The 15,425-nt window shown below is 42.9% G+C and overlaps 1 protein-coding gene across 9 annotated transcripts in view; it reads right to left on the reverse strand.

The window, feature by feature from the left end:
- Positions 1-15,425, reverse strand: part of auts2a (activator of transcription and developmental regulator AUTS2 a) — a 322,838-nt gene that overhangs the window by 175,780 nt on the left and 131,633 nt on the right. For all 9 annotated transcript variants that reach the window (XM_080780254.1, XM_080780259.1, XM_080780256.1 and 6 more), the window contains one exon: positions 11,126-11,227. In XM_080780254.1, coding sequence (XP_080636380.1) covers positions 11,126-11,227 — 102 coding nt within the window. The remainder of the gene's footprint in view (positions 1-11,125; positions 11,228-15,425) is intronic.

Raw genomic sequence — 15,425 nt, forward strand, 5'->3', positions numbered from 1 at the left:
GATGGTAGCCAGTGTCACTAGCATTGTTACAGTGTAGATGACATATCAAGAGGCCTAGATTGGCTTTGTCATTTCAGTTCATGGCAAGACTCTATCCAAACAATGAGCCTCAGATCTAAGATGTGATTTCCAAAGGCTGCTCTTAACAAAGCGTGGAAAAAAAGAGCAAAATACAGTATGAAACAAAATCTCTGGCACAAATGCGAAACAAACATAGACAAAGTCAATTGTAGGTAAGACCACAGATAAACCTAGAATACCTTAAAAGACAACAGCAGATTCCTGGGGTCTGGCATCTAGATCTAGATGGATAAAAATAAAAATAATGATTTCTCATGGCTGCCTCTATTTACTGAAACCTTGTGCGTCTCCCCCATGGGAGCAGAAACAAATGAAAATGTTATTTCTCTACTCATGGTCTCCTACCATGTCTGATTGTTCGCTGCTGGCAATTTAATTTCGCTTCCAAATTTGACGTAAGCCCACGACTTCAGGGAAATAATGTCTCTGGAATAATCTTTGGCAACTGTAATTCCAGAGGCACTATCTCTTTATCGCTATCTGTTTTGTGTGCCTGTCCATCTATCTATTTATTATTTGGGGCTGTTGCCTTGTGGTTTAGGGGAAATTGCACTGGCTTCTGAAATAGAAGTGATGTGACATCCAATGCCTCACAGTAATCCTGTCAGACGCAAAGGCCTTGAAGAAGACAGAACATGCCCTTCTCTCCAGCACAACAGTAGAAAAAATAAATAGTCCTAATGCACACAGACAGCCTTGTAAAAATGTAGCTTGTCAGAAAGAAAAGCATGGGCTCAATTCTAAACACATGCAAAACATTAAGATCATAAGCCTGAAATCACTCCATGACATTCTTGGTGTAATGCTATGGCTAGCAAATCAGATTTTCCATGCCTATAAGCCATCATTTTAGCCTGTGTTTCCTCATGCACATTCTTTAACTCAATCATATAGAGGCTGCAGTGAGAAAATATAGAACAAAAACAAAACAATATAGCCACAAGCAGGGGGTTTAAACGTGTTGTGAAACATTTCTCCAAAGCATAGATTATTGTTGTGTAGAACAGACCATTGTTTTCTGTATGGTATATCAGAGTCAGAGTCAGAATCATACTACTATGCACACACTTTTGTCTCTGTGAGGTTGGTGCATTATAATGAATAACAAGAACAATGTGCAATACAGAGATATATATGGGTAAATTAATACATTTATTGCAGAAGGTAAACAATTTACAGTATACGTTCTGCAGTACACCTGTTTGCATTATGCACTGTAAACAGGAGGTATACAGTAATAGTGGCAATAGGGGAACACTAATACTAATAATTCAATTAATAACCGGTTAGATTTAGGTTTGCCAGTAGTATTGATGTTACTATAATGACAATTTTCTAAATTTGCACATTGGCACACCTAAAGTAGAATTAGATGAGCAGTGGACCACAATGGAAACAAGTCCCTGAGGCTTTATGTGTTTATCCTTTTAGCACAACTTTTGACTGTACTGTTACTTGTTGTTAACAAAGTATTCAATCAATCAGTCAGCCCTTACACAACCATCAGCCTATGGTATATGGGTTTCAACTTTTAGATGACAGCACACAAATTAAAGTGGCATATAGGGTTTAGTGGTCTTTAACATTGGGACATCGCTGAACCCTGCTTTGTAAACATTCACAAATCAAAAATCACCTAAATAATCTAAATGCTTATACAGTACCGCTCTCATATACAACGTATTGTCTAGTTACAGCAGGCTTCTCTGAAAGCATACATATAGTCAGGCCATATCAAGTTATGTTTAAAGCCAGCCAAGCCAAAGCATGATATAGTACAGTATAGAGCCGCAATGGAAAAAAGTATGCTCAAGCAAATGCCCTTTAGAGATGGCACTTTCATGGAACCTTCCACCCTGTAGCTTGAGACCTTTCTGTTTGGCTCTTTTAAGTGAAGGGAAACCGAGAAATAAAAACTCCACATAAACACCCCGTGACCCTGATTTTCACTTTGAAGCTTTAAAAAGTAAAAAGTAAAAATGTCTTTGTTTGTTGCAATACACATTTCGGAAGTGTATTTTCATGTTTTCTTTCACATCGTTGGCAAACTACCCATTGACAAGTTGCCTTGAGACATCACCCAGACAGAGATGGAATGTACAGCTCAGGTCCTGATCATGCCTGTTATTTCAGAACACTAATGGGAGACCGGCCTGGAGCCAAGAATGCACTCTCTAATGGAGAACTGTACAGAGATTACCACAGTATGCACATATGCTGTACTGTATAAGAGAAGATATATATTAGACTGCTATGTTTGGCCCGAAGATATGGCAGAGCAGAGTGATGGGTCATGAACTAGCTGGCCTTCCAGGGGAACATCCCAACCAATGCATGCAACATTTGCATGCAGGCCTTTTGCTCCTAACCTTAACCAAACTTTACTACGTACATGGACACAGACATGAATATATACTGTACACTGTATATGCAAACAGACACCCCACACTGTAATGTCCTGCAGCTAAACACATACAGCACGCACACGCACACACACACACACACACACACACACACACACACACACACACACACACACACACACACACACACACACACACACACACACACACACACACACACACACACACACACACACTGCAAACTTCAGCAAATGCTTTGAGAAGCATGTAAAGGAGATAATCGGTGGCATGTCACCAATTTGTTTACCAGCAAAATAGATCCACAGACAATGCAATAGCCAGAGCACTACACACCACCCTCACCCACTTGGAGAAAAGTGAGTGACCGACCGACTTCACTCAGATCATTCAGATTATGTGATTGTCCAGAACCGCCAATCCGACCGATATGTTCATATATGGGCATATATGAATATCCAGTTGTCCAGAACCACTGATCCAACCATGTATGGTCTTGGACATAATACTATAGGCTACCCAGGTATCTTCAAATATGGGCACAAAACGGACACTCTGACAATGTCCCCTGACACTATACTGTATATCTGTGACTGTGCACGCACGCGCACACACACACACACACACACACACACACACACACACACACACACACACACACACACACACACACACACACACACACATAATATGTAAACAAAGGACCTATGCACCCATGAAGGACCTTACTTTATGCAACTACTACTCAATCAAATTTGTACTATATTATTATTTTTTGCCATTTATCTCTTGTCGCTGCAATGTTGAGGAATCAAACCCCAATAAATGTACCCTCTTGGACGTGTATAATGGGATGCAAGGCAAGAATATTGAATAGTTTTTATGTTGTCTTTCGTAATTCACAGGGTCTGTATGAAAGAGATGGACGCAGACACACAAATATTTCCATCTGCATTGCCTGCATTCAAATGAATTTCGTTGACAATATCTGTCCTTTCTGTGTTCATAGGGCTTCAAGTGAGCTGGGAGAGCAGGTAAGAAAACTTGAATCATCTTCATGGTGGGGGGTGGGGGGGGGGGATTGATGCTGGAGTCCTGGTGAGCCAGGTTATGTTTTCTCTGGCTCCCAGACAGCATGGGCCCAAGTACACCCCTACAAGTATGCACTCTAGCTCAGCTACTCCTAGGGGGGTACAAGGTGCACGTAATACTGCTTTGCCCGTTCGATGAAGACCACCCATTGCCAAAAAAACAATCCAACATTTCCCCCATTCTCCTCCGTGTGGCAGTTCTCACATTGCTCTCATTGCCATGGCAACCAGTGCTCTTCTCCTTGGGCTCTGCAGGCATCCAATCAGAGTGAGACCTTTGTAGAGATTTCTCCAGGCTCCACTTATTCAACTTATCCCACCGGAACAGCCTCCACACTGAATAGGCTGGAACAAAGCGAGGGGAGACTCCATCGCCAGAACCCCGTACAACATTAAAAAATGAGGGGCTACGGGGGTCAGGTTGCAGTGAATACTGGAATCCAGGGATACGGAGACGAGATGCAGCCAAGAGCTGAGCCACGCACGGTGTAAGCAGACGGGGGGTGGCAACACATGGCCACGGCCAATTTCAGTGGAAATTAAGTGGAATAGGATTTGTTATTGGAAGCCTCAGAGCCAGGATACTTGGCAAGTATCATGTGGCTCTGGCACTGGTTCACGCTTGGTAAGTCAAAATGGATTCCGGCTGAGCCTATTTATGTCATTCCTGAAAACATATGGATAGGATTCGGGCGTTCAATACTTTCAACCTTCAACAATGACATTCAACACCACCCATACAACACATTAATCTTCCATGAGAATAGATGTATTATCTACGGCAGTGAGGGAACGCCTTTAGTCAGCGTCAGCCTGTACAGTATTTACACCACCAACCTCACTCTGTGTATCAATTTCAATAATTAAAGATGAATATTTAACAAAGTATAAGGTGACAGAAGTACGGTAAAGACCACAAATAAATCCATTGCCGCAAAACATGCTTGGTCTTAAGCTGCGTGACCCATGGGGTGGCTGTTCATGAGAACTGAGGTAGCCTTAAGGTGTAGTGAATAATTAGCAGAAATAATCTAGTGATGTCATGCAGTGTGGAACCTAGAAGGCTGCTCGGAGGTCACTGCACACACAATAACCCTACGCTCCCTATTAGACTAATTATATTTCTGGATCAGAGCCGCTCTGAGTGTGACTTCAAACACTTTGTCAAAGCGCACAGGCAGGCAACCCGGCACGGCCCTCTGTGCATGTAGAGACAATCCGGTGGGACCTCTGGGCCGGCCCCTGGCGGACAGTGGGCTGTTACGGTAATGTCAGTACGATGGAGGCGCAGCCTAATTCTGCTCGACTGCTGTGTCACAAAGTGTCACAGTCAACCAGACTAGACAATGGCTGAACGAGAGAGAGAGAGAGAGAGAGAGAGAGAGAGAGATTGAAGGCAGAAAGAAAGTGAGTTGATCTGAAATACCAAGAGTGGTAATAAGCACATATGTCCACTTTGTGGAAAATAATCTATCTGATGTAGAGTCAAAGGTGGGGGTAATTCAAGTGAGTCATCTCTAATGTCCTGGTCTTTTGACAAGACATACTTATATGCTGGGGAATATATAACCTGGCATAATGGATTATATCAATTGAGAACCAAAGTGTTCTTTTTGGACCCAATCTTCTCATCTTCTCAAAGGTCGTATGGTATGGTATGGTATTGGTTCCTAACTTTTGAAAGACACCCAAGAATGTGGACAGCAAGAAGAAGAAACAGAAATGTTTGACATTACTTAAAGACGTGGCGAAATGGCTTTGGTCATTTTATTTTGAAGTTTCATCCTTTAAACAGCGTCTCAACCAATCATAGGGTAAGGCTATGGAACAGTGGAATGTCACTCACTGTAGCTGAGCAGCAGAGGGCTATTGTGTGTGTACTGTGTAGCCTGTCGCTCATGTTGCTCAAGGGAGAAAGAGATGCATGCCATGCAGTGTGATGGGTGGTGTTTGTTAGTACGTTGCCTAACCTTTCTAACCTAAAATGTTTTCAGATACATCTTATTTTAGTGTTATGATTAAGTTTAAGATGAGTAATATACCATCAGGTGTAATATCCTATATTATACCTACTGTAGATGCCTATAAACCAAACCATTTCAGTGAAGCCAAAATATTGTTGTGTATTATCTTTTCTTTTGATCAGACAACTGCCCTGTCCACTTTTTTACCTGGGTTTTGTAAAGCAGGAATGTAAGCTCATTACCCTTAATACTACTCAAGTACTTCTGTTTTCCCCGCTTAGAGGAGGCTCGCAGACCTCCATTGTAAGAAAAGGCTAATGTTAGCATTAGCTCACGCTAGCAATCTTTCTCGAGAAATGTTTAGATTTCGATCGAGATGCGATGAAAATTCAGACATTAGATGTGAACCTCGGATGTCTGATCAGCAGTCAGCACAATGGACAGCGACACAGTCCATAGTAGAGTAAAGAGCCATAGAAGATCCTAATTATAGCAGTAGTCTACGCATGCATGAGAACGTTCCGTGTGTGCAGGGGAGAGCAAGGCGTTGCTTAGCAACCGGCTCAGGGCAAAAAGTTGTTTTTAGCTGTGCCGTTTCAGATCCATATCAAGCGATATAAAGCTTATACTATATACGTAAATCGCAGACAACAGATGGCTATCAAAACACGTATATACGTCAATAGCAGACAGTGTGTTATGATCATAGAGTTCAGATTCCCTGTGATTGGTTGAAAAAGGGGAAGGGAAAGCTTGTTTTCTTTAACGTAATAACTGATTCTGTCCACCACAGCTCGTCTACTCAGACGGCACGCTCAATTTCCAAGCGTGTGTCTCGCGTCAAGGCATCGCTATCTGCTTTGTTTTACGGTGATTTAAAAAGTAATGCATTTGAGTGAACCAAAATAAGTGCTTGTCTTCCTCACCATCCTATGAAGAACTAAATGGCCTAGGGTGCACACTATGTTGTCTTCCTCACCATCCTATGAAGAACTAAATGGCCTAGGGTGCACACTATGTTGTCTTCCTCACCATCCTATGAAGAACTAAATGGCCTAGGGTGCACACTATGTTGTCTTCCTCACCATCCTATGAAGAACTAAATGGCCTAGGGTGCACACTATGTTGTCTTCCTCACCATCCTATGAAGAACTACGTAAATGGCCTAGGGTGCACACTATGTTGTTGGCAAAGCATTATCTCACCTCTGGTCTAACATGGACAGTTTCAGAGTTTCAGGCTATGCTGACAATACACATTATTTACATGCCTGCCATAAAGCCCTAAAGCAATCATGAAGCCATAAAGCAATCAAAAAGGCTGTCGAGCAATCTACGACCTCTGCTGCGCATCTGCTTCCTCTGCACTGTGCCTGGGACAAACCCTGGACTGGGCAAGGAATACGATCCTATATGATAATGAGCTAATTATAGGTACAACATTCTGACTCCCATATCTAGATGCTTGTCTCTAATACGGAACATTTCAAATCACTGAGAGAGAGGGAGAGAGAGAGAGAGAGAGAGAGAGAGAGAGAGAGAGAGAATCTCATACTGGATAATTGATGCAAGCAATTACAAGTTCTATGTTGGAGTAAATTGGCTGGCATATCTGGACATGTAGGGAGACTGCGACCTCATTTACATTAGAGTGTCAGGAAATAATTGGAAGAGTGTACTGAGGTGGGATGGACATGGTGTTCTGCGAACCAGTCCTGGCCACATTAATAAGCAGTTCAACGGGACAACCAGATTCTTGTCAGACACTGAAGCTTATGGAAAAGACAAGTCCAAGTTCAAAACAAAACATTGGGTTCAGTCTTTTCTTTTTCTTTTTTCTTTAGGTTTCAAGTGAATTTTAATCATAATATTGATTTACAAAGCCACAGCTATATTTTGTGTCATTAATCAGTTTCCCAAAGCTGTAAACCGAGCATTTGAGATGGATTCCCCACATGCGTTCACGATTCCAGATAGACTGTCTGTCATGTTTTAATCAGAGAGCCAGTAATAATGGAGTTGAGTTTTACTGGCCATAAGGGAGACTTTAGCTCCGTTCTGGCTGAAACCGCTTCAAAAGCATGGAAAGATGATGGGCTTGACTTTATTCCACAATATCACTTCCAGATGTTTCATTAGAATGCAACTTTAAAAGACCTCACCGCAAAAGAACCTTCCCATGTGAGAGGAGTCAGGACACACGAGGATGGATTTCAGGACCCCCAATTTTCACATTTCTGTTGGGAGCGACGTCTCAAATAACTCCACTAAGCTGGTAGTATCAATAACAGTGTTACAACCAATATACTTTTAGGCTGCCAACAGAATGAATGGACTGTCATCAAAGTATTGATGCCATTGTGGGCTTGCTGTCAAAAGGCCTTGTAAAAAGCAGTTCCATATAACAGAAATGCATATCTTTGCATGCTGTTACTCAAGCACTGTATAGTGTACAGTATGTCGAAATAGCATTTCCTATAATGAAAGTGTAATCCAAAAGGTAGCACTGTGTCATTTCAGTCCTATTTGGACTGAGGCCAATTCTAAAAACGCCATCTAAATCCTAACCTAGGTTTTCTGAAAAACTTCAACATTTTATATAGCAGCATCAATCTTTTTAATGTTTTGAATACTGTACAGAAACCCAAAAGACGTTCCCCTCCAGAAGGGTTAAAACACCAAAAGGGGTTCCCGCCCAAAATGGCTTAAGAATGGCTATTTCCCCCACAAAAATCACACCTGTGTGAAGTGAGGGGCGCTCTTATCATCACATATCATCATGACGCAAGATGTTGATTTAAGGCTGGTTGGTGCCCCTCAAAAACAACAGACAGGCTTCATTCAACAGCCAGGGCCAGTGTGAGACACAGAATAGAAGGCTTTGGGTGAATATAAAAATGGCCACCAAAATATGGGGGTAGATTCATTACAGCCTTCTCCAGCTTGTATCTCATCAGCCAGGCTAGAGCTGACTGGCGGGCTCTGACCTAGTACTCCTGGGCCTCTCTCTCTATTGCACCCGCCTCTCATCAAGTGCCTTGGGTGGGAGAAAAGCAGTAACGTGCTGTTTACTCGCAATCCGAGGCCCGTAATTGCCAATTTATTTGATAGGCAGCCGAGTAATGATGGCATTTCACCCTTTACCGCAGAGACTAAACGCAAGTGATTCATCCCAGGCTTCATGATCCAGCAGACTCCCCTGCACAGGACTGCATGCCTGCCACCCAGACTGAGGGAGGAAGGGGTTTGGAAGGAGGTGGAGGGGGGGGGGGGGGGGAGGGCGCTATGTCGGCTTCAAACAAACCCAAAAGGGAATCCAGAGCTTCAGAGCAAATACGGCTAAGCCTGCCAATTTAGCTGGGGTTTGGGGTTGAGGCAAACACAGTCAGGCTGATGTGCCATTTGTAGACCTTAATGAGCTGGCAGGATGGTGTGAGGATGGAGAGAGGGTAAAACAGAGTGAGGGGGTGAGAGAGAAAGACAGCCAGGGCCTGACCTCCCATGGCCTCTCTCTCCCTCTCTGGCAGGGCAAGGCCAGAAACTGGGCTTATCTACTTCATCAGAGAACAGTCACTGGGGGAGGGGAATGCCTGCAGTGGATATCATTAGGAAAACGTTGGACTGATGTGGTTGGAGCCATAACCTCCATTTCAAAATGCTCCCTGGTACAAATGAATAAAATGCCCATTCCTCTTTGTCAGGAATGTGTGTCTCTGTCCACATGAACAGATAATATTGTACCAGAATATTGTATTACGATATATGCAACAGGAAGAAGTTGGTTTAACCAAGTTCCTAAGATGCACAAGTTCAAGTCATGAAGGTAGATACTATAGAACAATCTATCTTTCCCTCCATCCTTCTCTTCAGCCTTTCCTCCCTTTAGTCTGGGGGGGGGGGGGACCTGTGGTGACTGTTCACATGCGTTCATTTCTGGTCAGTTTTTCATCTGCAGTAATATTTGAACAGAGTAAGCTGATTTATAGTTAATTAGTTATAGTTATAGTTAAATTAATAGCATTAGAGGCGTTTCCAAAAGCCATGTGTGCAATACTGATAATTCTGTATATTAAACCATAATTTGTCTGTGTGTAATGTAAGTTCACTACTGGGGTGACACTGAACTCAGTGGAAGTTAAACGGTTCGACAGTGAGGTGAATGGCGTGGGCAACCAATAATGAATTATACATTTTCACTTTTTGTTTACACAGCAACCCCAGTGCTAATACATCAAGTGTACGTGGACTGCTGCAATTATGTTCCACTAGATTTCTCAAGTGTCCAATAGCAATACTGTATCACTTTTAGGCAATTGGCTATGACTAACCATGGCATAACAGATGACAAATTTAAAGCTTTTCTTCGTTCTCTACGGCTGTGAGCATCAATCACCAGGCACTATGCATGTTGAAAATGCTCCTATTTAACTATCATTTGTCTTGGTTTAGCTCCACAGAGCAACACCAGTTCAGCTTGACAAAAAATCAGTAGGTATCATTTCAATTTCTGATGTCAACATAAAATTACTTATTTCATTTCATGCCTGGTCAAGCACTGTAAAGCTACACGCAGAATCGGTTTTGCTTCAGTTGCCCAGCCATGTCTTTCTCAAAGACTAGCTCGCCTCCCAACTGACAGCTTTAATTATGGCCAGATATCTGATAGCTCCACTGTAGATTCTCCACCCAAATCAACAAGCAGTAGTACTGTAAGGTCTCTGCACCACTCCCCCAAGTCTGCTCTCTTTACAACTTGGAATGTGTCACCGGGCACAGGGACACCTCTCACTCGTATACTTGTGACATTTAATGCTTGACTTAGCTTCTATAAAAGGAACAAGGAACTGGGTAAATAGGATATCCTTGTTGCATGAGTACCAAGGAATGTCTGGGTGTATATGTGTGCAATATAAATACCATATCTTATTGGTACACGGCCAAAGTAAAGAAAAAAAGAAAAGGAAAACCGACAATATATCTAAGTACTTACCTTTTGCCTGTGTGTGGTGAGGGTGTGAGGCCACACTCATAATAAAGTTATGTGAAATTCTGTCAGCAAAAACAGACTTTAATCTGCAGGCTAGAAAATATGCAAAGCTAGTATATTACATACAGTAGTACTGTATAATAGGCAATAAAATTAAATATATGTTTTGAAGTGAATGATTAGATAAAGTGGTTGCAGGAACCTGAAACAGGTGCAATTTAACAACATCATATGGTACAACTATCACCGAGGATAACTGCTAGTGCTGATTACTGTAAAATACTGTTAAATTGGGTTGCGCTTAGTGGCGCAAATTACAGCGTACATACTGTAACATTAACAAATGTTCCTTGGAAAGCCACAAGTACAGACACAAGTACTGGTTCAAGCCAGTTAAATTATTTCTTCAGCAATTGTATGCATTATTCTTCAGACAGGAGAGTGTAGAGAGACATGAAACCAAGGGCAGAGAGAGCAGAAGATGAAAGTTGGAGTTCAGTTAGGGAGGCGCCCGAGAGGCATCCTAATCAGATGCCCGAACCACTGGCTCCTTTCCAGGCGGCCGAAATTAGTTTTCTTTCTTACGTGATTGTTTGGTGTGTGTATCTGTTCATGTACTCACGTCTGTCAGTCTGTCTCTAGAACTGCTCCTGATGGACGGCTTGGACTCTCCACTCACACTCTCACTGTCGCTGTCCTTACGGTTGTTCTGTCCAGGCTTCAGCTGCAGAACGCCAGCCACACACACACACACACACACACACACACACACACAGAGAGAGAGAGGGAAGAGAGGTCCGCATTAAACAAGGTGACCATAACTGGAAAGAGCTACAGTTTGAGAGAGCTAGCATTTTCCCCCAAAAAAATAACTGATAAGAGGCCACACTGTGCGGTCTGTGTAAATGTGTCAAGTTTATGAGGCCATTGAATAGACTATTGAGCAGCAGCGCCCGTCACTCTGCTTGCCAATGACAGATGCCATCTGATCTTGCAGCATGAAATTCACTATGCGTCCTGGAACGGAATCGGGGACAAGAGAAAAACAACCACCCTCCAAATTCTTCAAATTGGGCCTCTCTTCCCCTTCAAAACAGATGACAAATGCTGAGGCAACAGGAATCCAGTGTCATCCGCTCAGTGACTGTCAGAGTGACAGAAGAAGAAACAGAAGACGGGTAAAAGGGGGGAGGTTGTGCCAAGCCAGAGAACCTCTGAGCCCCTCCGAAAGTGCGGCAGAACAATGAATGGCTCTTGGGGGAATAGGAACAGTGGGGGGCCTATGCTCCAGTCCATGTCTGCCTCTGAAGTGTCCACACTGCTCCTTCCAAGACTAGACAAATGGATGGATTCATTTCAAAGCAAGAAAAAAGCTTGCTCTGTGGACCACTTGGAACATGGCTACTAAGCCCCTTACATGAGGTTTTCCAACCTGTTCATGCCAAGGATCCCCAAATAGCCAATAGCTGCGACCCCCCTTATGTTGAGATTTAAAAAAGGAAATAAACTAAAGTTGTGATTTTGTTGATCTTCTATTATTGCTATTGCTTGAAAATGTGTTTTTGAAGACTTTTGAAAACTGTAATTTAGAAACTTTTGAAGTTACAAATCTCTGTCTGTCCGCTTTACAGTACTCTCTACCCCCCTCTAGTCTAGAGGGACAAAAAAATTCTTTTTTAAACTTCTCTTCCAATATTCACATTTCAAGTATTGGCATGCTTTATTGTAAATTGTGTAATGAAAGGGTACATAGTGAAGGAATACCCAAAGAGCCCTTGAGTTGAGCAGATAATTAAAATGAAAATGTTCTCTTTTCTGTAGCCATTAGCAGTGTGAAATGAATCTGTTTCCTTGGGAGAATTGCGTGATGGGTGGAAGGCGGCTGGGTTCGCCAGAGTGCTGAACACGATAAGAGTCAGAGCATTGGGAATGCCTGATGGGTCTCTGTGCGCGCGTGTGTGTGTGTGCATGTGTGCGGAGTAGATGAAGAGCGCTGGGCCACACAAGAGAGAGCTGGAGGGAACTCATAGGGCCATGGAGATAGCGCACGCCAGCACGCACGCACGCACGCACGCACACACGCACACACACACACACACACACACACACACACACACACACACACACACACACACACACACAGCACTGTGATAGCACTAATTACCTCCAACACAGTTTCATTCCTACAAAACCAGGCGACGTTTCCGCTCTTTTCTGGTAAATGCCAGTTCCTCTGAAGGGAGTTCCATATTTTCAGGGGAAAAGGAGAGAATAATATCATCTCATCCACTCTGGCCCATGAACAGAGTTCCTGTTTATGTCCCGTTGGCAGCTACTTCATCAGAACATGTTGACCTATCATATTCATTAGCCAGCCACAGTCTGGGCACATTCATATCGTCGCTGTCAGACGGAAACCTTGTATGTTCAGGGTTTTCAGGAAATGGAAAAAGAGCGTATGTGTTCCAATGGATCCAATGTAGACATAATTTAGCCACAAGCTTTGCTAAATACCCATTGGTTACAAACAAACAGACCAGTTTCAAACTGATGTCCTGATTTTGGGTAGGTCGTCATTACACATCACATTGTGAGCTTGTAGATCAGCCATTTTCGCTACGCTACTTTTGATGATGTAAATACAAATATAATAATAAATATAATAATCAAATAATAAAATGTAGCCTATCAAAAGCATAAAAAGATGAGATATGGAGATACACAATTGCTGCTAAATACTGATCCAATAGCAGTCACAAATATTTGGTCAGCTTAATAAGAATGTAAGGAACCTGCAGGAGACTCATACAGATACAGAGTGATATTGGCTTGTGGTACAGTATATTCACATCCTCACTGATTTATGGATAAATTAATCTGGCAGCAAATTGACGCTGTGGAAATGAGATGATAATCATTCTCTCTACCCCTGACTTATCAGCGTGGAAAAGTACTCCATGAAATCAGAAATCTTGAACAAATTTAAAAGGAGCATAATGTATGAAGAATGTGTCTAATAAAGACATTCCAATAAAAGGAGGGCTCTTCTTTCAAGGTTATTACACAGCTTAGGACCTGATTACGCAGCTATTTGAAAATGTATCCCTCAGCTTGTTCTCTTTTTATTTCCCTCTGAGCCCCCTTAAATTACCTCTGAGAACTCTCCCCCACACCCCCTCCCTTTTCTCTTCTTGTACTTCTGAGGTTCAGATTAGAGATTAATTTTTTAATGGAATGATTAATGTATGTGTTCGGCAAACGGAGGGGGGGGGGGTCGTTGCTGGTGGTCAGTGGGATCAAAAAGCGAGGCTGAAACTTAATGGCCTGCTGCCTTCTGATTAATCAAAGTGAGAGTCTTGTGTGGGCGGGAGGGCGGGCGGGCGTGTGTGTGTGTGTGAGTTGAGGCCAATATGACCTGTACTATTAGAGCAGTGGTCTGATCACTCCCACTTGTTACTCAGCACGTCATTTTACATGATTTAAGAGTCTTTTAAACATAGTTTCTGTTTGGCATCCTGCAGTGAACACAGATGGATCTCATTGCATTTGAACTAAGTCAGAGAGAGAGAAATGAGTAAGACATGATGAAATGAGTAAGTGCGTGCGTGCGTGCTTGTGTGTGTTCATGCGTGCGTAAGTCTGTTCGTGTGCATTATAATAGTGCGCGCATGGCCGCGCGCATGTGTATGCCTGTGTGTGCAAATGCCCCGAGGTGTGTTGTGGTGATTCAACAACATAAAGACATTAATTAAGCGGCAGGCTGAACCATAAGGATGCATTCATTTAATGACCTGATCCACACAGCCTGGGTAAAGACTGGCCCTGCAGGAAGATAACAAACAGATGGTTTTAATATTCCAGAGGCTAATTTCACATCAATTAAAAACACAGCGAGACATTAGCATCTAATGAAACATTTAAACTACTAGTAAGTGCATCTGCCATTAATTTCTACACAGTGAGGTCTTGTTTTCTTGCAATCTGTTCTGTGTTAGGGGGAGAAGTGTTCTTTCTTTCTTTTTTTGCAGCCTGGATTTACTGAAGTATACAATCAACAACTGTTTTCAATCAGCAGTCTGTCTCTATGATGCTTTGGTACGTACGAGTCATGCAGTATTCAGAAAGATTCAACGTGTGTTAGTGGCCCTTCAACCTCAATGCCTCTCCTGTTAGCGGTCTCCTAGACTAGAGTCTGTGTGTTAGTGGCCCTTCAACCTCAATGCCTCTCCTGCTAGCGGTATCCTAGACTAGAGTCTGTGTGTTAGTGGCCCTTCAACCTTTATGCCTCTCCTGCTAGCGGTATCCTAGACTAGAGTCTGTGTGTTAGTGGCCCTTCATCCTTTATGCTTCTCCTGCTAGGTCTCCTAGACAAGAGTCTGTGTGTTAGTGGCCCTTCAACCTTCATGCCTCTCCTGCTAGCGGTCTCCTAGACTAGAGTCTGTGTGTTAGTGGCCCTTCAACCTTCATGCCTCTCCTGCTAGCGGTCTCCTAGACTAGAGTCTGTGTGTTAGTGGCCCTTCAACCTTCATGCCTCTCCTGCTAGCGGTCTGTGTGTTAGTGGCCCTTCATCCTTTATGCTTCTCCTGCTAGCGGTCTGTGTGTTAGTGGCCCTTCAACCTTCATGCCTCTCCTGCTAGCGGTCTCCTAGACTAGATAGAGTCTGTGCTGCTCTGTACACCCACGTGGAAATTGGCCAAAGGGTGAAGCTAGAGGAAAAGTCATTAGAGTTCATCCTGGAATCAGTCAATTAGATTATGATGACATACGCATGCAGTATCTTGTGTGAAAAGTTGAAACGGTATGTGGGCCTGAGATAGGTCATAGGGATCACTCAATAGTTAGTGTTCATCTTCCAGAGAGCACTCGAGTTTCATGCCTATTATAACTGGGGATGACTTGTGTGCAATGTTTGCATTGAGACA

The sequence above is a fragment of the Protomyctophum bolini genome (assembly GCF_963924005.1).
Source record: "Protomyctophum bolini genome assembly, chromosome: 13".
In the NCBI taxonomy this organism is placed as follows: domain Eukaryota; kingdom Metazoa; phylum Chordata; class Actinopteri; order Myctophiformes; family Myctophidae; genus Protomyctophum; species Protomyctophum bolini.